Below are 25573 nucleotides of genomic sequence, written 5' to 3' on the forward strand. Positions count from 1 at the left end.
GCAAGATGATCTGGGTATTTAGTTTGAATCCTTGGGGGCATTTCTCTATTTGTATAGGTCTTCATTTCACTAAATTTCTTTCTGGATTTTCGACTGCAAAATGAAAACTTCATGTGCAAGAACAACCAAGGTCTTATTTGAACTGGAAGTTTTATTTTCTTGTTGTGATGAAGATTGATTTCCTTTGTTACTTTATCCAATTCATTTTCAAAATGAAATTATAGTGATAGCAAATCTGATAAACAAATGAAAGCCTCCAACTTCGCACTTTGTGGAGAAAAGAAAATTATATAGGGCAGCATATTCAGTTGAACCTATGAAGGGATCCATGGATTAGATTTTTGGGTTGATGAAAGGTGTGGGAAATACTATTCTTTCTATCATGATTAAAAATGGAAAACATATTCCTTCCTCTTCTTTAGGAGAATAAAGCATCATTTTCAAATATTGATCGATCAAGAGAGATTGATCTCTGAACATCGAGACAGGAAAATTCATATCACTTCCCAATATTTGGGAAGTGTTGCTATTAAGAAAGGTTGGTCTTGTAACAAAGTAGGCTCTGCTGATTTAATCGAATGAAACCTTGCGGACTATCCCTGATTTATGGCTGCAGATCCAAGAATCATCCATTCAATTTCATGCCTTGTCCAACAAAATTGACCATGAACTCCTTGAGGTGAAAAGCGGATCTTTAAACAAGCTCACAGACTCTGACCAATGTTTGAGAGAGAAAATGGCATGGGAGAAGAAGCCGTAGTAAAACTGATTGAGAACATCAATAAGGTTGTGTATGCGTGTGTGTGATAACTTCGATTAAACAGGGAAATAGAGCGGGAAGATTTTGGATTGTACATCTCCATTCTGACAGGGAGAATACTCCTTTCATTCTGTCTAAGAGATCAGACAGAAAATATATATGATTGCTTCTGCCAAGAAGTTAAAGCCTATATATGCCCTTCAGCTGTGCTATAAATGTCTGGGCAAGATAATTAATACATTTTGAAAGGGGAACATAGATTAGTATTAACATAGGGCTTTGCAGAAAAGAATCTTTTGATATTTTCCCCTATCAGTAATCATTTTGAAATGTGTTCCAAAGAGAATTAGAATTTTGATGACATTCTGATCAAGAGATTTTTTTGTTTTGTTTTCATCAGTGGATTATTTTATGTCCTTACTCTCAAATTCACAGCTGCTCATGTGGTGGTCGTGAGTGTCCTTTCTCTCTTTATACAATCATCGCTTACCAGTTTGTGGCTTTCATAGTTTCTTGTGTTCTTATTAAATATTGACTCCTTCCATGAAAGTTTTTCAATAGTCTACTGAGATTCTCAATCATTCAGATCATGGTTGTTCCAAAAAAATGTTTTTAAAAAAACGGCAACTGGACCTTCTTGGTTTTTCCTTGAAGACATCTCACTTCTCATCCAAGAACCTTCTTCAGTTCACAGAAGCTTCTTGAATGAGAAATGAAATGTCTTCAAGGAAAAGCAAAGAAAGTCCAGTTGCCTTTTGAAAGCAGAGGAGAAAAGGTATCTTTTGGGTTTTTTCAGTAGTGGTGGTATTCTCACTAATAAGGGTAAACTTTCTCCTGAGAATTTGCTTGAGAATTTCTCCTTCTCCATGGAAAAATTCAGAAAAAACTAAACCCACGATTTTGGAGAAAATTTCAAAAAGCCATGGTGTGCTGTTCCAATTTTGGCTGCCCTTGAGACCTTGGAAACTTGTTATTTTAGAGTTCATCGGTTCTGCAGCAAGAAAACATGTATAATACTGTTTGTGTGCATGCATATGTGTGTTTTAAATGGAAAAGATGTCATCTGCAAAGCTACATGAACAGAGCAGGGTGATTGCATAATAAAATCCCAGTCCGATCTTTTTAGTGGTAGATGAAGATGTTTTTATTCTCTCGGGCTCTTTCTTTTTTATTTTATTATTCAGATAAAATCAATTTTGCTGCCTCACTCTTGGGATTTGGGAAGCTGCTGCTACATTTTTATGGGGCTGGTTTTTTTCATCCTGAGGTTTTTGCGTCGTTTTGTAATGTATCCTCTGTGTTCACAACAGAATATCCTGGTTTGGTAGTCCCCTTGGGAAACTAGTCAGAAGCTGGGTTCTTACTATTTTACAAGGAATGGAAGCACAAATCAAAGCAGGAGGCCATTGCTGCTAATATGCCTCTTTCCACACTGCATGTATGAATGGAAACTCTGAATGATTGTAGGGATTAAAGTATTTGGTCTGCCAAATGAAAGCCAAGGGATGCCATTAAAATCAGGGTTGCATCCAATGAAGTTCAAACATGCACATGACTTGGGTAGAACAGGCAAAGGGAAACCAAAGGGTGGTGGGCGCGGAGGCAGGCAGACTTCTTAGAGCAGTTTCTCATAAGGGCATTAGGTAAAAACTACAACGATATCTGCACATCAGGACAAAATAGTGCAAATTATTCTAATTATGCAATTTTTATATAATTACTAGTTTGCATCATGTGCGTGGCAACATGATGACCCAGGACATCATTCTTCCCTTCCTCTTGGTTACGGTACTTGCAGAAGTCTGTGATAAAACTTCATATCATTGATTTGATTTGGGCTTAGGATATGTGAAGCCTGCCATTGTAGATTGCAAAGAATTGTTTATCATTTAAGTTATCCGTGAAGCCAGGTCTTGGGGCTTTGTCAACAAAATATGGCTAAGTACACCATCATTATAGGACGTGAGTGAGCTTGTCGTGTTACTTGTCCCAGCTTCTGCCAACCTAGCAGTTCGAAAACATGTAAAAATGCAAGTAGAAAAATAGGGACCTGTTCTGACCCCACTCTTCCCCCACAATCACAGACACACTCTGAGCCAAAGATACTTCACGAGGTTTATTGCACAGACAGACAGATCCTTGGCAGCAATCCAACACAACTCGACCTTCAGAACCCTCCGGCACTGATACACAATAGCAGCTATCCAGCCTGCCACGCTCACAAGACTGTACTCCCATAATAGTTCCTGCGTTGACTTCTGCAAAGGGCGTGTGCACAAGCAGTCCTTTTAAAGTCTGGAGAGGAGTCTAATTATCAGCAGCTGAGAGCAATTACCTCCTGTAACTGTGCAATTGCTCCTTACGCCTGTTAGCGCACTGGTAACAAGCATCTAACAACTCACTGCTGATGTCTGACTCACTGTCCAGTGACTCCTCCCCACTGCTCCAAGGTATGACATCAGGAACCCCCTTCCTTTGACTTTCACCACTGCTCCATGCCTCAGGCGCCTCCTGGTGGCCGACCAGCCTCTCTGATCCCTGCTCGGAGTCAGAACCCTGCCCAGGTTCCTCCACATCCTCCAGAGCCGACTCATAGGGACCCTCGCTGTCAGAGTCTGGTGGCAGCTCCAACGGCTCCTGCTGGGCCACAACAGGGACCACCTTTGGTGGGAAGGTAACAGTGTTCTGTGCGCCTTCAGCATTTAGTCATGCCGGCCACATGACCACGGAGACATCTTCGGACAGCACCGGCTCTTCAGCTTTGAAACAGAGAGGAGCACCACCCCCTAGAGTTGGGAACGACTGGCACAGATGTGCGAGGGGAACCATCATCATTTAGTTTGATTTATGAAGATGTATTTGAGGGTTAAAACATGGTTTCTTGATGCAACCATAGCCTGCATAAGTGTTTGCATGTGAGGTCACTGAAAAACTAAAGGGAAATCTTTTTCGAAAAGATCTAAAAAGACTTTTAAAATTAAAATTTAGGGAAAGGAGGAAAATGTTAGAGGTACAGCCTATACCCCACATTGGTTTCAAGTCAGTGGTGGGTTCCAGATCCAATTGCAACCGGTACGCTGCAATGGGGCCGGGGGTCCACCATGTTCACATGCAAAGCACGCATATGTGTACTTACCGCCTGTGATGCTCCAGCTGCTCTCTGTGTGTGCGCAAATGCCCCAATCGGCTCAAATAGAGGTAAGGAAGTCGGGTGGGCGGGTGGGCCCTCTGGAGCACTGTACCGGAATTGTACCTGTGGTTGTATCCCACCACTGTTTGAAGTGTACCTTAATTTATGGCTCTTGCTGCTCCTCATTCTGTCTTCCACACCATCTGCTCATAGCAAAGAATTTGTGGAATAGAAAAGAGAAATATGTTCCTACCTTTAGGAGCAGGGAGCTTCTCAAACCGCTAGTCCCTCATCTCCAAGTGGGAAGAGAAGATGTCGTTAATAAAGAACTGATAAAAATCACTCTTCCTTTGATGACTCTTGGCTCCATTTCAAAGGAGTGAGAACCAGACCATCAGAGAGCATTTAACCAAGTTAGAGTAGTGCTTTTGAAATGCAGGAAAAAGCTTGTAAATAATAGAATTCTTTATTGGCCAAGTGTGATTGGACACACAAGGAGTTTGTCTTCAGTGCATAAGCTCTCAGTGTACATAAAAGATGAATCATGATCATAGTCGTCATAAATACATTCATCATGAATCATAAAATACAACACTTGGTGATAGTTATAGGATATTAAATAAGCAATCAAAATCATACTAAGAAACTAAATAAAATAATATAAATTGTAAGATACAAGCAACAGGATTATAGTCATAAGTAGAAAAGGAGATATGTAAGAGGAAGGATGAAAAGAAGAATAGTAATACAGTCTTAGTTAATAGTTTGACAGTGTTGTGGGAATTAATTGTTTAGCAGAGTGATGGCATGCGGAAAAATACTGTCCTTGTTTCTAGTTTTCTGATGTACAGTGTCCTATAGCGTGGTTTTGAGGGTAGAAGTTGAAACAATTTATGTCCAGGATGTGAGGGGTCTGTAGATATTTTCACAGCCCTCTTTTTGACTCGTGCAGTATACAGGTCCTCAATGGAAGGCAGGTTGGTAGCAATTCTGCAGTTCTAATTATCCACTGAAGTCTGTGTCTGTCTTGTTTGATTGCAGAGCCAAACCAGACAGTTATAGAGGTGCAGATGACAGAGTCAATAATTCCTAAATGGACATAGTACGCATAGTTATTTAAATTGGAAATATGGCTACTCGCACAGTAGGATACAGCATGCCCAGGGCCCACCTCGTCTACTGTTCTGTGCCACACAGAGGCCAACTACTTATATTTAGAAAGCTCATCAAATGGATTGAGAGTTGATAATCCTATTCAACTCTTGTTCCCAGAAGCTGGAATGTGAATTAAGCTGCCTATGATTCAGGGGGATAGCATAATCAATAAAACAGATAGCCATTTATGGCACAATCTTACATGAATTTGTCAAATCACCTTTTAGAGCTACCTAAATTGATGGCTACTACCATATCTAATGAGAGCGAATTGCACAATTTAAGTGTAGGAGCACTCGGTTGTTTGGCTGATTTTGGCTCTGGTTAATATTTAAATGGGAAACAACCTAAGACCCACAATACTATACCACAAAATTGAAAAATCATCTTTTAAGAAGGCAGCGGCAAGCTATTTCCATAATATTGCTAAGAAAATTGCATGGAGGCAGACCTCGGGAACTGAGTTTAATTCGATGATATATTAATCTTTAGTGTTATGTAAATTCTCAGTGAGTGACCCTAACAATAGGAAAACAAAGAATGAAAAATGTTTTCCTCACCATCAAAATACTAGGTAGTTCTGTTTGGCCTCACTTCAATTGCTTTCAATTGATATGAAAAAGCAACAATCACTGTAATTTTCTCTAGAAAAGGAATTGCTTTAGCCTCTCAACTATTTTGCCCAGTCTTTCTGGCAAAACTGCAATGGATCTACAGTAATCTTTTTGAGATGTGGTCAATCACAACACAGCACAGCATTTCAAGTATTTTCTTATCATATAAAGGAATTATTATTTAAACCTGCCTCATAGCCCCTAAAACAGCGATGGTGAACCTTTTTTGGCTCACGTGCCATAAGTGGGGGGAGCGCAGGGGGGTCGTGTGTGGGCATGCCGCACCCATAATGCAATGAGTGCCCCCCAGTGCGCATGCGCACACTACAGGCGCTCCCCCCATTTTTACATGCTTTTTTCGCCCTCCCCAGACTTCAGAGGCTTTATAGGAGCCTGGGGAGGGTGAAAACAGCCTCCCCTGTCCCCCCCAGACGTCCTCCGGAGGCGTCAGGGAAGCCTCCGGACGGTCCCTGAAGCCTTTGGAGTGCTCAAAATGATGCTCGAGCAAACCGGAAGTCACGTTTTGAGCGCTCCGAAGGCTTCAGGGACTGTCCGGAGGCTTCCCTGACGCCTTTGGAGCGCTCAAAACGACCCTCCGAGCAAACCAGAAGTGACTTCCGGTTTGCTCGGAGGGTCGTTTTAAGCATTCCGAAGGCTTCAGGAAAGCCTGTGGATGGTCCCTGAAGCCTTCAGAGTGCTCAAAACGATCCTCCGAGCAAACCGGAAGTGACTTCCGGTTTGCTCGGAGGGTCGTTTTGAGCACTCCGAAGGCGTCAGGGAAGCTCATGAAGCCTCCAGAGGGCCTCCGGGAGGGGTGGGGGAGGCTCTTTTTGCCCTCCCCAGGCTCCTATAAAGCCTCTGCAGCCTGGGGAGGGCGAAAAATGGCTTTAAAAAGGGTGAACTCAGCTGGCCAGCGCGCGCATGCGCACTCCCCAGCTGACAGGGCAGCGCCTCACGTGCCCTGACAAATGGCTCCGTGTGTCACCTGTGGCGCGCATGCCATAGGTTCGCCATCACTGCCCTAAAAAATTGAGCATCCATAACTTACACAACCACCATACTGGGTCTTATTACAGGAGGTGATGAATTAGCATACAGGAAAGAGGTCCAGAAGTTATCCACATGGTGCTCAGAAAATAACTTGCGCCTAAACATCAGCAAGACCAAGGAGATGGTGTTAGACCTCTGGAAGAAGATAGAGGAACCTGCCCCACTTTACATCAATGGGGGCTGTGTGGAGAGGGTCTCCTCTTTCAAATTCCTGGGAGTCCATCTTAGTGAAGATCTCACATGGAAAAATAATATGATTCAGGTGGTCAGGAAGACTCAACGGAGACTCCATTTCCTCAAGATCTTGCAAAAAAACAAGGTGGAACAATGACGGATGACTTCCTTCTACCAGTCTACAATAGAAAGCGTCCTCACATATTGTGTTACGGTACGGTATGCTGGCTTGACAGCTGCGGATAGAAAGACATTACAAAGGGTGATGAGTACTGCACAAAATATCATGGGCTGTCGCCTGACCTCACTAGATGAAATTGCTAGGACTCGATGTCGTAGCAGGGTGAGGAAAATCCTTAGGGATGATTCACACCCTGGTCAGCACTTCTTTACACTCCTACCATCGGGCAGGAGATACAGAACCATAGCCAGTCGGACAAACAGGCTGAAAAATAGCTTCTATCCGTGGGCTGTCAGACTTCTGAATGCAGCATAACATCATAACTATTTAGCATGATAGATTTGCAGGGCCAGCTCAACGTGCAACATGTCTACACTGGTGCAATATAATATTATGTTATGTTATGCACCAGTGGTGGGTTTTAATTTATTTTACTATTGGTTCACTCACGCAACGCTTTTGCGCATGCACAGAAGCATCCGGGCAGAGCCTCCCACCGCCGCCATTACTGGTTCGCCCAATCCGGGGTGAACGGGCAGAAACCCACCTCTGTTATGCACATATATGTATATAGGATTGTGTGTCTGTTAGTATTATCTATTGGGCTACGGTTTTTTTCTTTCTTTCACTTACAAGATATTGAGATGTATTTTGTGTTTGGGGAGCTGCCCTAAGGGGCTCATCCTAAGGGGCTCATCCAATCTCATTGTACACAGATTGTGCATTGACAATAAAGCTTTGAATTTGGATTTGGATTTGAGATGAGATGATGGTATTGATTAATGATGCAATTAAATAGAGGCAAAAGCTATAATAAGGTCAGCATGTAACATGCCTTAGGCCAGGGGTGTCCAAACTTGGGAACTCTAAGACTTGTGGACTTCAACTCCCAGAATTCTGGGAGTTGAAGTCCACAAGTCTTAGAGTTCCCAAGTTTGGACACCCCTGCCTTAGGCAAATTTGGGAGGAGTTGGGAAAATGAAAACCCTTAATACAGTACAGCAGTTTCCCTTTGGGAAGTTTCAGAGATGGTTTCAAATCGCAAAATGAGAGGAGATGATGGAAGAATCCCAATGAAAACAAACTGATACTGTTTGGCCCCTTCTTTATAGGGCACTTTTCTTTCAACGTTTTCCTTTTTTTCCACCTCATGACTGTGGTTACTTGAGCTCTCATCTTGAAGTGAAGTGTAGCAAAGGATCATTGCAAATTCATTTAAGGATCCCATCTCTGTGGGACAAAGACAACACAGCTTTGATCTCGTAAGCCACTTCAGGTGGAGTGGTAATTCTTACATAATTCAACTCCAGCCAGCCAGATTGGTTTCAGTCAATTTCTCCAGCCTCCTTTTCTGATTTTACATTGTAGCTAACATATAATCCGGTTCTTTTCCTTTGATAAAGCCCACTTGGCTTTGCTGTGTTATCTGCAATGTGGCAAGAGAAAGTAAGATTTCAAGTGAAAAGTATTAGGGAGGATTAGACAGAGATTAAACAGGAATTAGAATCAGAAAGCAAGAGGAAAGGAAGGGAAGAGAAAACAGCCCTAGATGTAGTTTCCAGGAAAAAACTAGTGCTAGCACTAACCTTTAGGTTATCTTTGATGTTGGATATAAGGATAAAAATATCATAAAATTAGAAAAGGCCATATGTTGTTTTTAATTTTTCCCCTTTTATGATTCTCTTTATATTATACATATTGTTATACATACTGAACTATGCCATAATGTAGTTTGTTACCTTATTTTGGCCTAGCATGTTACCTCAATCAAGGAATTGTTTTGTAAAATGTGTAAAACCTTCCAGCAAGGATGCATAAAGTGCAACCCACCAGCATTCCTTTTGTGGACTCAGTGCAGGAATGTCAAACTGGCGGTCCGTGGGCTGGATGCGTCATGCAAAGGCCACGCCCACCCCACCTCCGCGAATGGGGAAAATGTTGCGAAACATCACGTGACGGCAACGTGATGCTGCGAGTTTGAAACCTGTGTCTTAGTGGATAGGTTCAAAACAGAGGCCCTTTGTTTCCAAATAAAGGGGGTCTTGAAACTTGTAGATGTTTCAGTTAGCCATTTCAGTTTTGGGATTCCTGAACTTCCTTCCCCAAATGGGTCCTCCTAGCCCAGGGGTGTCCAAACTTGGGAACTTTAAGACTTGTGGACTTCAACTCCCAGAATTCCCCAGCCAGCTGGCTGGGGAATTCTGGGAGTTGAAGTCCACAAGTCTTAAAGTTCCCAAGTTTGGACACCCATGTCCTAGCCTTTTCTGCTATTAGTCCATAGCCCTCAAATTGATGGAAATTAGGCAGTCTTATTATGACAGGGAATTCCTTTTCTTTCTGATGTTTTTGTCCTTCCCTAGGGCTGAGAGAGAGTGAATGTCAGTCATGGAAGCCATCTTTGGGAGGGGGGGTGTATGGAATCGGGGAGATATCTAGCCATAATAACATTCTTTTCTCTGAGAGTCAAGGACATCCTGCCCTGCACCTGGAGTGGTGTGACTGGGAGGCATCTCCAGTTGGGACTGTGCTTTGATTTGGGCCATGTGATGGACATGTGGGTGCAGGGGAAGGGACTTGGTCTTTCTTTTTGGTGGGGAAAACCTGGAAGCTTTCAGATTCGGGTTTTCCCAGATGTGCTAAAATAAGACATCTCTAATAAAGTGGAACTTTGAAGAACTTCTAGCCTTGGAGTCTTCTTTCGTTGGAGGTGTAACTTGGAATCCTGACAGTGACTGGCCATAAAATCCACCAATTGGCTTTGTGCCTAAAGCAGGGCAAGAACTCAGAGTCTCCCTGTTTCTAGCCCAGTGCCTACCAGCAAGATCAAGACTTGTAGGCGACATCAAAATTATGGAGGTAGTTCTACTTCATCTGCAGTGATCAGGGATTCAGTCAGAGTCTGTATAGAAAAGAAGCAGCATTTTCTATTTACAGAATAGGCAGATGGCAGTAGGAAAGAAAATTCATGGAGATCCTAGTCTATGGTTTTCCCTTTCCAATTGGAATGATGGCTAACCATTTATGGTTAGCATGATGGACATAATAGTCTATTGCAGTGTTAAGGTCAGTGGTGGTTTCCTATTGTTTCGGACCGTTTCGGCCGAACCGGTAGTGGTATGGAGGCCTGGGTCGCTGGAACCGGCAATGACGCAGGCCTGCTGTGCCCCTGAACTGGTTCTCCGGGCAGTGCCATAGGTGCCACCATCTTGCTTTTTGCTTCAGCACATGCATGCCATAACCCAGCCCTGGTTAAGGTGTTGTCTTAGGACTGAAGAGGCCTAGGTTCTAGACTATCCTCAGCTATAAAAACTGACTGAGTAACTTTGAGCCAGTTGGTCCAAACTACCTCATAGACAGGTGGTGGTGGTGGTGGTGGTGGTGGTGGTGGTGGTGGTGGTGGTGGAGGAGGAGGAGGAGGAGGAGGAGGAGGAGGAGGAGAAGTATAATAACACTGGAAGACAGGTAGCATAGATATTTAATAATCCATTACAATACAATACAATAGTAGAGTTGGAAGGGACCTTGGAGGTCTTCTAGTCCAACCCCCTGCCTAGGCAGGAAACCCTATACCATTCCAGACAAATGGCTATCCAACATCTTCTTAAAGACTTCCAGTGTTGGGGCATTCACAACTTCTGGAGGCAAGCTGTTCCACTGATTAATTGTTCTAACTGTCAGGAAGTTTCTCCTCAGATCTAAGTTGCTTCTCTCCTTGATTAGTTTCCACCCATTGCTTCTTGTTCTACCCTCAGATGCCTTGGAGAATAGTTTGACTCCCTCTTCTTTGTGGCAACCTCTGAGATATTGGAACACTGCTATCATGTATCCCCTAGTCCTTCTTTTCATTAAACTAGACATACCCAGTTCCTGCAACCGTTCTTCATATGTTTTAGTCTCCAGTCCCCTAATCATCTTTGTTCCTCTTCTCTGCACTCTTTCTAGAGTCTCCACATCTTTTTTACATCGTGGTGACCAGAACTGAATGCAGTATTCCAAGTGTGGCCTTACTATTAATTACTATTGATATTATTCTGGGCTGTCTTGAGCATCTGGGAATAAGGTGGTAACAAGCAAGCAATGCACCTCAGTGGAAATGAAATTAAAGATGAGCTAATAACTCATAATTATTGACTCTTCTTTAAAAAAGGGAAACAAATCATTTGAACACTATCTGGTAAGAACAGCTATGTGATTTTTGCCATTCAAAAGTATATTACTTTGTCTAAGCTTGAACTTTTAGCTGGCATTTTGTCAGACATACAGTATAATAAAAAGTAATAAGTCTCTAATGGGGGGGGGGTACTGAATTTCTGAAATATATTTAAAATATAATTGCATATTGCACAGTTTTCACTGTTCTTATTAAACTCTGGTTCTGAGAAATTACTTCTCCATAGACATCTGGAGATAAGACACTTCATAAGTAGAGCATTGGAAAAATTTAAGTGGTTTTGTCATTTGTCCCAGATTAGTTCATTAATAATTATTTGACATTCAATTACAACCAAATTATGCCTGCTCACACATTCCTCCTCTAAAGCTAATAATAATAGAAACTCAACTATTCTTTATTATGTCCAGCAGTGCAATGCTGCACACTTGAAAGTAATATTATAGATTTCTGCTTTGTTGATGCTGCAAACTGTCTTTCCACTCAGTTTATTCACACCATGCACTATTGTCAGTGAACAGCTAAATTACTATTTGGAGGAAGTTCAGAACCAGAGAACAGCTGTGCTGGAGAAGGAGAAACCCCATCTTAGTTTAGCATTTTGTTTCTCACATTTTGTCAGTTGTCTTTGTGCTACTCAAAAGCAAGACTTGAAGGCATCTTTCCACCTTGTCCTGCTGCCCCAAACTGGAAGAAACCTTGAGTCTTTCAAGACCAATAGTCCTTGTAGACATGCTGTCCATAAATTCACCCAATTCCATTTTAAAAACTGTTCAAATTACTGGCCCTGTGTTAATGAATGTCACAAGTTAATTATGTGGTATGTGAAGAGCATATTATGAGTGTATTAAGAACCTTAAAATCTCAATTTAAACAAAAGAGTCCTATGAGATAACCTTCCACTTAAAATGAATGGCATATTAAAGAGTTCTGTTCATCAAAGACTGCTGGGAGGCTAATATTTATATTACTCAGAGTTTTAAAGGAAGAGGCTGCAGTCACCCAGTAGAGTTTTTGTACTGTATTCAGAAGTTGTAGGTTCAAACCTTGACCACTCCAAATTAGGGGACTGGAGGCTAAAACATATGAAGAATGGTTACTGGAATTGGCTATGTCTAATTTAATAAAAAGAAAGACTAGGGGAGACATGATAGCAGTGTTCCAATATCTCAGGGGTTGCCACAAAGAAGCTATTCTCCAAAACACCTGAGGGCAGGACAAGAAGCAATGGGTGGAAACTAATCAAGGAGAGATGCAACTTAGAAGTGAGGAGAAATGTCCTGACAGTTAGAACAATTGATCAGTGGAACAACTTGCCTCCAGAAGTTGTGAATGCTCCAACACTAGAAGTTTTTAAGAAGAGATTGGAGAACTATTTGTCTGAAATTGTGTAGGGTTTTCTGCCTAGGCAGGGGTTTTTGACTAGAAGACCTCCAACTCTGTTATTCTAAGGCTGAAAAGACTTAGTACAAGCTGATGCTATTGTCAACATAAAGTAAATTTCTGCATTTCTCTCCAAAATGTGTAGAAGGAAGAAAAGGGGCAAAGACCTTTCTGCATTGTGTTTTAATTGTTTAATCATTTTTTTATGATTGCTCATCACCAACAATCACTGGTTGGAGATGGGCAGTTATACAAATTAAATGAATTAATTAGAAATAAATAAACACTGTTCCACCAAAAGGAGCCATAGTTGAGAAGGCGTATTTCCACGATCCCTGTGGGTGACATTCCCTGAAAGAAAGTATGCAGAGGCTGCCTATTCTACCAAATCTTCTTGAACTGGAAAGAAGCCTTGTGGGTCCCACAGATTTTCAGGATTCAGAAATGATTGTATAATGAATACACACATGCAACTTAGGCACCTCAAAGCTGAACTGCAACAACTCTACACTCAATTTTTAATTTGAAAGCATTGCCAAGAAAAGATCCTCTTTCATCTGATTGAATTAGAAACTGTTTGGGGAAACTGTAGAACATTTTAGGTGAGAGAAAATAATTTTGATAAGGAAAAAAGCCGATGCTGTGATCCAGAGCTGATGAGAGAAGCCAACCGTTTTACTTTCTCACTTTATTTCTGATGGAGACCTTGGGGAAAAGAGGAAGCTGCTGCTGGCAATAGGAATTTCACTTCCAATATCCAAATCTGTAGTGGCCAACTACTGAATTTGTCAGGGTTCCAAGGAATAGATCCATTGCAAGCAAAAACTCCGAGGCAGGTGGATATCTCAAAAATAGCTTTATTGGAAATATCAAATTGACACATATCTGGTGAAAACCAATTCTGAAAGCCACCTTGGTCTTCAGCTATTGTAATTAAAAGTAAAAGTTTTCCCCAAACCCCAAACAATCAGTCACATGGCCCAATCAATGCAGCATCCGCTGGTCTGGTGGCATCACTCCTCCTTCCCCCGGCCAGGTGTGAAAACGTCCTTGGTTCCCAAGAGAAAGCATTTTATTTTGAGTACACAACTCCAACTATCTCTACTCCCCCATCCCTATCCCTCACTCCAGTATGGTGGCACTGAAGCTCCAAGATGGCTTCGGCCAGGTCAGCTTCAGAGTTGACAGAATTTTTGCCACTCACAAAATGGATAGAAATGGGGAGAGGTGTGAGAATTGCATAGTCACTGGAACAATCTGCAAATTATGTAGGCTTAATTTAAAAAAAAACCAGTTGGACCTTATTCAAACAATCTGGATAATAGTCATCAGTCTGTGGGTATAGGATACCAACTTCAGTTCTATAGTTTAAGATGTGAATAGCTTAAAACTACTTGCATTTGTTTTCTAACACTGCAGGAAAGTTGACTTGGATTCCCTAAAGTGTAACTTTCCTGCCTTCCTGTAATCATTGGGGCTCATTGGAGTATTCTAACTTAGGAGCACCCTGACAGAAGATATAATTGCTTTGTTAATCCAGTAATGAATTTTTAATGTTTTTTTCTCTTTTGTTTCTGTAAGCTTTCTGGAAAACTTTGCTGAGTGGTGGCATAGAATGTTCAAAAATAAATGGCTTCATAATACTAAATTGTTATTAATATAGAAGAAGGTCAAATGGCATTAAAGTTGCTGGAGGAAAGCCGTCTGGAATTTGAATCTTCTTTAGTTATTATTTAGTGCAGGATCTGCTGGATGAGGGAATAAATGGGGAACTCATCAAATTTGCAGATGACACCAAGCTGGCAGGAATAGCCAACACTCCAGAAGAGAGGCTTGAGATACAGAAGGATCTTGACAAAGTTGAACATTGGGCACTATCTAATAAAATGAAATTCAATGGTGAAAAGAGTAAGGTTCTACATTTAGGCAAGAAAAACGAAATACACAGGTACCTTGCTCAACAGTAGTAACTGTGAGAAGGATCTTGGAGTCCTAGTGGACAACCATTTAAATATGAGCCAGCAGTGTGCAGCAGCTGCCAAAAAAGCCAACACAGTTCTAGGCTATATAAATAGAGGGATAGACTCAAGATCACGTGAAGTGTTAATAGCACATTATAATGCCTTGGTAAGGTCACACTTGGAATATACATTCAGTTTTGGTTGCCACGATGTAAAAAAGATGTGGAGACTCTAGAAAGAGTGTAGAGAAGAGCAACAAAGATGATTAGGGGACTGGAGACTAAAACATATGAAGAACGGTTGCAGGAACTGGGTATGTCTAGTTTAATGAAAAGAAGGACTAGGGGAGACATGATAGCAGTGTTCCAATATCTCAGGGGTTGCTACAAAGAAGAGGGAGTCAAACTATTCTCCAGGACACCTGAGTGTAGAACAAGAAGCAATGGCTGGAAACTAATCAAGGAGAGAAGCAACTTAAAACTGAGGAGAAATTTCATGACAGAACAATTAATCAGTGGAATAGCTTGCATCCAGAAGTTGTGAATGCCCCAACACTGGAAGTCTTTAAGAAGATGTTGGATAGCCATTTGTCTGAAATGGTATAGGGTTTCCTGCCTAGGCAGGGGATTGGACTAAAAGACCTCCAAGGTCCCTTCCAACTCTGCTATTGTATTGTATTGTATTGCTGAAGCATTTTGGACAGATGGCTATTAAATCTCTGTTTGAAGACCACCAGTGAAGGGGAACATACCACTTCATGAGGGAACCTAATCTATTGGTTGACTCCCCTTAGGATTAAGAGATCCTTCGTTAATGTCTCTCCCTAATGTTTCAATTCATTGGTTCTGAACCTGCCATTCAGGACAAGAGAACATGAAGAAGAACTAACTCCTCCTTTGTGTAAGAACACTCAGTGCTCCAAGTGGGGCTTGGCCAATGCAAAGTTAAATGTGATAGTTACTTCATCTGGACCTTATCTGCTGTTGAACATCACTAGATATGGGGTCCTTAGCGCTCTCTGAGCAAGCAAGCTCTGAGAGCACCAAGGTCCCTTCATTTCAACCCTGAGCTACAAATATTCTCCTTTATTGTTCCCCAAATGTGTTTATCTTTTTGGTATCTACATCACACTATTGGTTCATAGACTCAAAAAAATATTCAACTTGCAGTTATAGAACATCTTTTCACATATATTAATGGCACGCTAGGTCTTCCCCAGCCTATATTTATACCTTTCATCCCCCCCTCCATGGGTGCAGGACAGTGGTGGGTACCTACCATTTCGGACTGGTTTGGCTGAACTGGTAGTGGTTTGGTGGCCTGGGTCGCTGGAACTGGCAGCGACCCAGGACTGCCTTGCCCCTGAACCAGTTCTCTGGGGGCTGCCGCTGGCACTGCCATCTTATTTTTTGCTTCTGCGCATGCACAGGCCAATTTTTATTCTACTGCGCATGTGCGTGCAGCATGCATCAAGCAGCACATCCACGAATGAACCAGCAGTAGTGACTGCCGGAATCCGCCTTTGGTGCAGGACTTTACATTTGAACCATTGAACTTATCTAGCTGTTTTGAAATCATCTATTTGTCTTCTAATGTGTTTTACCACTTTGTTGGGTCAAACAAAACAGCCAGTTGGAAGATGTTCTAAATTAGGATGCAAAGCAAGAAATTAGCATAAGAGGGAAGAAAAGAAGGAAGACATAGGAACGTGGTGTTTAATTTTACGTTTGTTCCACATAACATGTTAACCCTCAATATGCTTTTTCATTTTTGATGTTCTCTGGCTAACTGAATGGGTTTAAGATTTAACACTTTGATTAATATACCAAAATGCCACAGTGGTTTAATATATGAAAGAGATATGGTTTGTTTTTAATTTCTTTTCTTATTCTTGACTTGTTTGGTGTGCCCCCAAACTTCTAACTTCTAAAAAGTGAGATAAAACAAAAGCAGGAACTATGCAACTGAACTTCAGAAAAAAAAAATATTACCATTTCTTTGCCTTCAACTGAATGTAGTTAGTTATGGTTTGTGAAACATGGCCTAAAACTTACTGGTCTGGGAGGACAAAGCATCTTTGCATGATGTGGAAACATAGCCATGATTGTGCATACATGTTTCCCATTATGAAATGTTATATCACTGATAATTTGGTTCTTCATGCAAACTCACATAGGAGGCTGTTTTCAAGTTTGATGTAGCCCTTCAAGGCCAAGAAATGAGCACAGCAAAGATTACAGGAATGTTGAATAATAGAACCTTGAAAACCTGTCCAACCTTCCCTCTGTCTCACCTTCTACTAAAAAAATCCTTCCATTCCCCACAACATCCCAACACATGAAGCTTCTTGGATAAGAAGCAAAACATTATTATTATTATTTGTTGCTGTTGTTAGTTGCGAAGTTGTGTCCGACCCATCGCGACCCCATGGACAACATTCTTCCAGGCCTTCCTGTCCTCTACCATCCTCTGGAGTCCATTTAAGCTCACACCTATCGCTTCAGTGACTCCATCTAGCCACCTCATTCTCTGTCGTTCCCTTCTTCTTTTGCCCTCAATCTTTCCCAGCATTAGGCTCTTCTCCAGTGAGTCCTTCCTTCTCATTAGGTGGCCAAAGTATTTGAGTTTCATCTTCAGGATCTGGCCTTCTAAAGAGCAGTCAGGGTTGATCTCCCCTAGGACTGACTCGTTTGATTGCCTTGCAGTCCAAGGGACTCACAGGAGTCTTCTCCATAGTACAAAGGCCTCAATTCTTTGGCGCTCAGCCTTTCTTATGATCCAACTTTCACAACCATACATTGCAACTGGAAAGACCGTAGCCTTGACTATATGCACTTTTATATAACATTATCTTCTTCCTCAAAAAAAAGAAAAAAAAGTCCAGTTGCCTTTTGAAAAAAGCACCTTTGAGACAACTATGACCCGGATGACTGAGAATCTCCATAGACAATATCAAAATCTATAAGACCTCTCTTAATGGCTCACTCAATCTTTCTCCTTTCCCAAGGGCAGCTATAAATTATAATAGTATTTCTGAAACTTTTTCCCCTCAGAACCCCTTCCCACGTTTAAAAATGATGTCGGGCCTCCAATCATACTCCTTTTAGGATCTTTGGCCTGCCACACTCTCTCTTATTTTATTATGCTGTTTCATTAGTGGGGAATTGGGAGTGGGAGTAGGATGTTGTTGTCAAAATAAAACATTCCATTCTAGAAGCCCAAGGTCATTCTTTGTCTCTGCACCTCTGCACCTGACCGGGAAGTGGATGGGTGGAATTGCCAGCATGGCAGTGGAAGATTGGACCATGTGATGGACTTGGGGGTGTGGGGGGCAAGATCATGAACTTTCAATTGGGTGGGAAACCCCGGAATCTTTCAGATTCGGGTTTCCACAGATGTTTCAACATGTCTCTCTTAATAAATTGGAAGTTTGAGGAAAGTTCTGCCTTGGACTCTGATTTAATTTTGGATGATATTTGGAACTCTGACAAATGATAGAGGACCCCAAAAGAGCTTTGATTTATATGAGTTATATTTACTATATTAAAAATTAAGTAAATTTCCTAATTTTTCTCATGTCCAACTATCATTTACTCTCTTATAATTTACAATGCAACTATTGTACACAACACAATTTCCTAATTTTTCTGGTGAATAATGGAAGAAAGTGCCTTGGGAGGTGTTAAATAGAGGCTAGATGGCTCTTGTGATTATATTTTCTGCATAGTAAAGGCAGAAGGATGAGATGATCTAGTGAACTCTTAGCATGCCTTACCTTCCAGAAGAAGAGGAGAAGGAGGAGGAGGAGGAGGAGGAGGAGGAAGAGGAGGAGGAGGAAGAGGAGGAGATGAAGACAACTTGTAAAATGTATATATAAAACTAGGAGTGAAGTTGGTAGTGTGGAAAAAGTGTGGGAGGACTGCAAATGGAATACAACTTTCACTGAAGCCTCTAAAAAACTTCTGTGAATGAGGCAGAGGGGTTTCACAGTAGAAACCTGACCTAAAACTAGCCAGAAATCCTTGAAGTAACTTTTTTCTTTTCTTTTCTTTTGTATATTTTATTGAAAAGTATGTTTGCTAGAATCTTTAAGGCACACTGTTAATTGGCCTCTCCCAATTCATATGTGAATTCTGTCTCTCTCTCTCTCTCTCTCTCTCTCTCGCCCCCCCTTTCTCTGTCTCCTCTCTCTTCATCCTCTTTTCTTTCTTTCTCCTCTTTCTCTGTCTCTCTCTCCTCTCTCTCTCCTCTCTCCGCTTCCCCCCCTCTTTACAACCCCCACCCACGCCTCCACAGACCTATGAACTTATCCAATTGATTAAGGCTTAGGACAATGCATCTGATAAAATGGATTTTAGTTTATAAAGTTAACCAGTTAGTCTTAGTTGCTTTAAATATGATTGCTAGTTACATTGTGTGAAGTTGACAGAATGGCACAACATTTTGTTGCATTGGTGGGGTGGGGTGGGGAGGACACAAGAAAAGTCTCTTTCTCCTGCCCTAGTCAGGAGGTGCAAAACCAATCTGGTTATTTTGACACAAAGCAGAACATCCCTGAACCTCTTCCCTATCATTAAATGTAACACACAGCAACAGGAGTTGACATAAATAACACTTTGGGGTGGCTGGCTCAATATCGCTCTTAAGAAAGGGCAGTTTAGATTTATCTGAAAATCAATCCCATTATTTTCTCCTGAAATACAGAGTCTTGTGTGAACTTTCTTAGAAAAGCATGCCATTGGAAACTACTTCCTGATAGATAAAAAAAACAACCTTGTTTTTTTCTATGTTTCTATATAGGGAAGTTTCTATGATTGGCCAGAGAAAGGGAACTAGAAAAGAAAATAGGGAGAAGATATAGAACCCAGATGAGGCACTGTTAAATGGAAAAGGGGAGAGGGGGAGAAGGGGAAAACAGAAAAGAAAATATTAAATATATAAGTATATAGCTAAAAGCGAGATATAAAGGGGAGGAAAATATAGCTAGGATAGATTAGCAAAGGTAAGGGAATAATAAATGATATCAAATTATATTTGGGTCTGTGGAAATACCATCCCAAGGAAATATAAACTGAGGCCGGAAAGAGACACCTACAATAATAGAAAAGAAAGAGAGAGAGGAGGAGAACATGAAAGGAAGATGGGGGAAAGAAGAAAGAGGCAAGGAGAGGAGGATGGAAGGGAGAGGAAGAGAAGGAAAGAGGGTAGGAAGTGGAAGAGGAGGAGCGAGAGAAAGGCAAGGGAAGAAGGAAGGGGAAGGAGAGGAAAAAGGAAGAAAGTAGAGAAGGAAGGGAGGGAGAAAAGAAAGGAAAAATGAGGTGGTGCTACAACAGGAAGAAGGGATGGTAAATAAAGGAACCCAAATTGTATATTATAACCCATTAAATGAAATAATAAATGTATAAGAATGATAAATGTATAGAAGAATAACAACTATGTGAATGTATACTTAAAATGCTATGTAAAAGAATAAAAAATTAAAAAAAATTCTCAAAAAAATATATAGAACCACTGTTTCCAATTTAGTACCCTTCAGATAGTTTGAACCATATATTTCATGTTAGCCTGGCCTTGGACCATATTGCTTGGAGATTATTGAATTTGAAGTCTAGCACATGTAGGTGGACCCCAAAATGGAGAAGGCTGTTGTATGGAAAGTGCAGTCATAACCACGTCTTCTCCAACCTCATATCCTCCAGATATTTTAAACCATAATTCTCATAATCTTTGAACACTGTTAGATGTAGTGCCATAAACCTCTGGAGGATACCCAATTGGAATATAAGAAATGGATGTGTGAAATATGCAATTCAACACCAATAACTGTGACTAAACCAAAAGGACATATGACTGGGAAATTTGATGTGTGTGGAGCAGGGGTGTCAAACTTGATTTCAGTGAGGACTGCATCAGAGTTGTGTTTGACCTTGGGGAGCCGGAGTGGACATGGGAGGTGTGGCCAGCTCAACGTCACTCGTGTCTGGGGCCCAAGTGCTCTGCCAGAGAAAATGGGCTCCTGAGCTCCATTTTCAGCTGTGACGGCCTCCTGCAACCCTCTGCCAGCGTAAACAGAGCTTGGGAGGGGCGCATGCGGCCCTCCTGAGCTCCATTTTCACTGGCAGAGGCACCGCGAGCCAATCCTTTGCTGTTTCCAGGGCGGCCCTGTGGACCAGACCTAAGCACCCCATGGGCCAGATCCGGCCCCGGGCCTTGAGTTTGACACCTCTGGTGTAGAGTGTTCATATTGTCCATCTGGCCATTGCAGCAGGCTCTGTTGTGTATTACAGAAACCCTGGCAGATGTGGATATAGTTCAATGGTATTTTCTTCCAAGAAATTGAGCATTGGTTGTGTTTGTAGGGTAGCAAAGGTTTTTAACTAGGCATGGAAACTTGAGTTTAAATTTCTGTTCAGGTGTATTTGTAATGTTGAAGGTATTTTACAACCCTAAATTATGGCCATGGCAAGCATGAACAAATTATGAGTTTTCTTTGCTCTAATTTCCCAGGTTGCTTTTTACCATCTCAGCTAATGTTTGCCTTTATCCAGAACATATGGACTCATTTCCAAACAAAAACTAGACAGCAGTTATTCTTTTTTCCCCTAAGAGTATGTGGGATTTATGTGGGCCTGGAAACATTTTACGGCTAATTTTGAAATAGTTTGCTAATTTCCCATATCATGAATTATGAATTAAAAGTATGGGTAATCCTTGACTTATGACCTCGATAGAGCCCAAAATTTCTATTGCTAAGCGAGACATTTGTTAAGTGAATTTTGTCCCATTTTATGGCCTTTCTTGCCACAGTTGTTAAATGACTCACTGCAGTTGCTAAGACTGTAACACGGTTGTTAAGTGAATCTGGCTTCCTTGTTGATTTTGCACGTCAAAAGGTCACAAAAGCTGATCACATGTCCCCGGGACGTTGCAACCATCATAAATATGAGTCAGTTGCCAAGTGTCCAATTTTTGATCATGTGATCAGGGGATGCTGCAACAGCCACTAGGATGAAAAACTGTCACAAGTCATTTTTCAGTACCATTGTAACTTCAAACAGTCACTAAATGAACTGTTGTAAGTCGAGGATTATCTGTACTTAAAAGAAGGGTTGCTGAACTGGTACCATGTTGGATATGCAGACATGTAAAACCTTGCTTGCTTGATGACCTTGATTCAGTACTGACCGTCATTGACCTATCTGACAGTATTGTAAGAGCTGTGGTGGCACAGTGGTTAGAGTGCAGTATTGCTGGCTAACTCTGCTCGCACAGTGTCAGGAGTTCGATTCCTTCAAACCAGACCGACTCAGGTTGACTCAGCCTTCCATCCTCCCAAGGTTGGTAAAATGAAGACCCAGATGATGGGGGCAACATGCTGTCTCTGTAAATCACTTAGAGAGGGGTTGTAAAGCACTGTGAAGCGGTGTATAAGTCTATGTGCTGTTGCTATTGTTGTAAAGGTAAACTTGCAGGAGACTAGCTGTGGTGGTGAGAATCATACATGGTTCCTGAACTCCCTGTTGGAAAGAAATGGTTTGCTCTTTTTTTCCCTTACACATTTTTACCTTTGCTAGTGGTCATTTGTATTCGTACAATTGAGAGAATCAGAAACTCCTCTAGTTCTTTGTACTTAATCATACTTTTTATGATTATTTAGCCCTCCCCCCCTTTTTAAATAAAGGGCTTGTTTTGGCTTTCCCTGAAAAAAAAAATCTGCTAAGCTGAAAACTCAGAGGGGTTTATTTCACGTTATGAGATCCCTCTCAGTACCCAGTTAGCTGATTTTTGATGCAGTGCTGGTTTTCAAGATTTCCCTCCCATCCCATTATATTTGACTAAGCAGCAGGAAGCCTTCCCCACTTTCCCTCCCCCACCACCAGTATTAGACCAGAGAAAGGTTTGCAAGTTTAGTAGATGCAGCCCACATAACCTCTCATACGTTTCCGTAGCACGAAGTACCAGTAAATTGTACTGTATTGCATCTTTCCCTGCTGTTGTTGCCAAAGGATTGTGTGCCTGATTTGTGGGCATAGAGAGGAACATGCCAAAAGGTGCTGGCTTTCAGGAGGAGTTTACTCCGTCTTAGAAGTTGAAGGAAGGTGTATTTGGCAATACGTGTAGGGTATTGTTTTCTGAACTGCCGGCCGTGTCAGACCGACACCGAATGCAAGAGAAAAGTATTGGCTTTGAGGTCAAGCATTGTTTGCATGTGTTGCAAATGGTTTCCCGGGGAAACAGCAGATCTGCCCTCCAAGCTTGCTGCAGCATCTTCCGAACAGCATCTTGTCTCTAGACACAACAGAGAGGTACCTTTTGATATTGGGGGGGAGGGGGGGCAACCAAAAACAATGTGGAGGGAAAATGCGGAGAAGAGACCATAACATCTGCGAGCGGACGTTTCCAGAGAATGAAGAAACATACATCGAGAGTGGCACCGTTAGAACCTTTCAGTCTTTCCACATTAAATTCATCTAGATCAGACGGTAAACGCAATTTTATTTTCCTCCTGTGTTATCTTACCTAAAGAAAGGGATTAACTGCCATTCTGTTCTCTCTCTCTCTCTCTCTCTCTCTCTCTCTCTCTCTCTCTCTTTCTCTCTCTCTTTCCATTTTTCTTTTTCAGCCCATCTCTTCCTTTGAAAGATAACCATTTGTAAAATGTTTGAAAATGTAACTAAAATATTTTTTTAAAAAAAAATTGGGATTAACAGCCCCCTAATGTCTGGTTTTTATGGTGTATAAAAACTGTTTTATGGGGGGGAAGAGATTCAGCTGAGGGAGGAAAAGTTGGTTGCCTTTCATTGTTAGTTTGCAAAGTGGTAAACCAGCTCACCCAGTCATCCAATAGTATTTCAGTATAAAATCTTTCCATTTTTCTCTGTTTGAAATGCTGGATTGTGTCACGACAGTCTCCAAGGATTAGCTGCTTATTTGGAGGGTTCGTAGTTTAAAATAGCATGAATTTGAAGGGGGGGTGGGAACCAAGACGTCTTCCTTCAACAACACAGGAATCAATGACTTTAATGCGGTTCTAAATATGAAGGCAGGCAATTACTCAGGGAGGAGATTTCATCCTTCAGGTACTTTCTGTTTCACCTGTTTGCAGGTGTGTCTATTGGTTATGCATATTAGTCCTCTCACTGCTCTTTTTATCACAGAGTTGCAGACTTCTCTGAAGGAGGAATGTCCTCCAATTCCAGCTACCAGAGATTTGAGCAATTTTGACAGCAAGAGAGGCAGTCAAATATCACTTAAAGCAGTGTTGGCAATTACTGACGATGGGTTTGTATTCATAGATGGGCTTTTGGTGTAGGATCAAGTTGGTATTGTTTTTGCTCAGGGATCCATTTTCCCCTTTAAAGTTGCTCCCCTATCCGTGGCAAGGTCCCTTGACTGTAATTGCTACAACAGTGAGTACCATTTGCAATTTTCTAGAGAGCCTAAATATAAGATGACTTGGTGGATTTACATAAATGTAGTACAGAACTCATAATCCACAGGATTCCCTCGTGGCTGAAGTTAAAATTGATTTTCCCAGAGGATGTGAAGTAGGGCGGAAAGCATATATACCAAAGATGCTTGGACCAGGGAGGTCTGTATTCAAATTTAGTGAGAGAAGCTTATGTAAACTTTGTTTTTTAAAATCTTAACATTCAGGAAAGCAAAGAAAGTCTAGCACATAGGAAGGAACTTGAGCTAGTTCTTCATCAGAACGAAGACATACACGCAGAATTATTTATCAAGCAGGGAACAAAGTTTTGCTAAAGTCCAGGAAGGTAAATATATAAATTTTGAGTCATCAGCACACTTGTAATCGTGATAATTAAAACTGAACTTGTTCACCAGCATGGGTGCCACAGAGTCATTCAGGATACTTCCAGTTCAAACTAGAAACAGAGTCTGGTTTACAGCATTGATTTTATTTATTTTTGGTGACAAGCACAACTCCTAGCTAGTTCATTTGTATGGCAAGCAATGATTTGCTGAAAGCAAAGAGATAACTGAGTAATCTGTATTGTTCACAGAAGGTGGGGGGAAAAAAGCATAGTTCCAACATTCTTCCAGAATAATAATAATTGTAGGGTTCCATGTTATGTCTGATTAAAACAAATGCGCATCATACTTACACTAGATATGAAAGGTCTCGGGTTAGTTTTGGTCTTGAGTTTTAAGATGGGGTTTGATTTTTAAAGTTCATGATGATTGTGATTTAATTCTTCCTTCTTATGTTGCATTATTATATGGGGTCCTGCTTTATTTAAGGTCAGTAAAATGCAGGCAGGGTCTTGCTTGCTGTTGCTCCAAGGGTTGTGATTTCTCAGAAGAGGCACAAGCTTGATCAGGACTTAGAAGAAGAAATAATAGCAAGAGCACTATAACACATAGACTTATATACCGCTTCACCGTGCTTTACAGCCCTCTCTAAGTGGTTTACAGAGTCAGCATATTGCCCCCAATAATCTGGATCCTCATTTTACCCACCTTGGAAAGATGGAAGGCTGAGTCAACCTAAATAACTTTATTAGCTGAACCTTTTGGACTGGTAACGTTTGATAGCTTCCAAGTAAATGTTAAGACTTTTAAATGATAAAATGGCATTAAAAAACCATTAGACTTCTTAAATAGAGTAGTCTTAAAGTTGTTAAATAAATTGGCCCTTATAGCATCTCTGCAATATAACCCAGATTGTGTAATTTAAAGATTTTATGTAGAAATAAAAAAAACAAACAGAAGCACAAATTGTGTGCTGCAAGGATCCTCAGTCTTTTCTCCATTTGAACTGTGCTGTTTATGTCTGACTCTGCTAATTTCTTGGTCTGATGGGCAGACTAGCAAGAATTAGCACAGTGATGCCAGCAATTGCTTGCTAGATCAGACTTAGCTTATACTCATTTAGCTGAGTGTACTGTTTCAAACAGTGGCCAGTCAGGCATCGGAGCAGGAGAAATAGAAAAAAAAAAAGTGAGGGCAGGCCACAAGGACAGAAATAAACA

At 41.3% G+C, this 25573-nt stretch overlaps 1 protein-coding gene across 6 annotated transcripts in view; it reads left to right on the top strand.

Moving 5' to 3' along the window:
* The window catches only part of SLC35F4 (solute carrier family 35 member F4), a 185415-nt gene that overhangs the window by 103580 nt on the left and 56262 nt on the right, over positions 1 to 25573 (top strand). Inside the window, exon 1 of one of the 6 annotated variants that reach the window (XM_081933902.1) lies at positions 22527 to 23062. The exons of 2 other annotated variants lie outside the window; for them this stretch is intronic. In XM_081933902.1, coding sequence (XP_081790028.1) covers positions 22987 to 23062 — 76 coding nt within the window. In that variant the 5' untranslated portion in view covers positions 22527 to 22986. Of the gene's footprint in view, positions 1 to 22526; positions 23063 to 23742; positions 23862 to 25573 lie in introns of those variants that run through there. 3 more of the 6 variants (XM_081933905.1, XM_081933906.1, XM_081933903.1) reach the window with 3 other exon arrangements.

This window comes from Natrix helvetica, assembly GCF_964273705.1.
Source record: "Natrix helvetica genome assembly, chromosome: 1".
Classification (NCBI taxonomy): Eukaryota; Metazoa; Chordata; class Lepidosauria; order Squamata; family Natricidae; genus Natrix; species Natrix helvetica.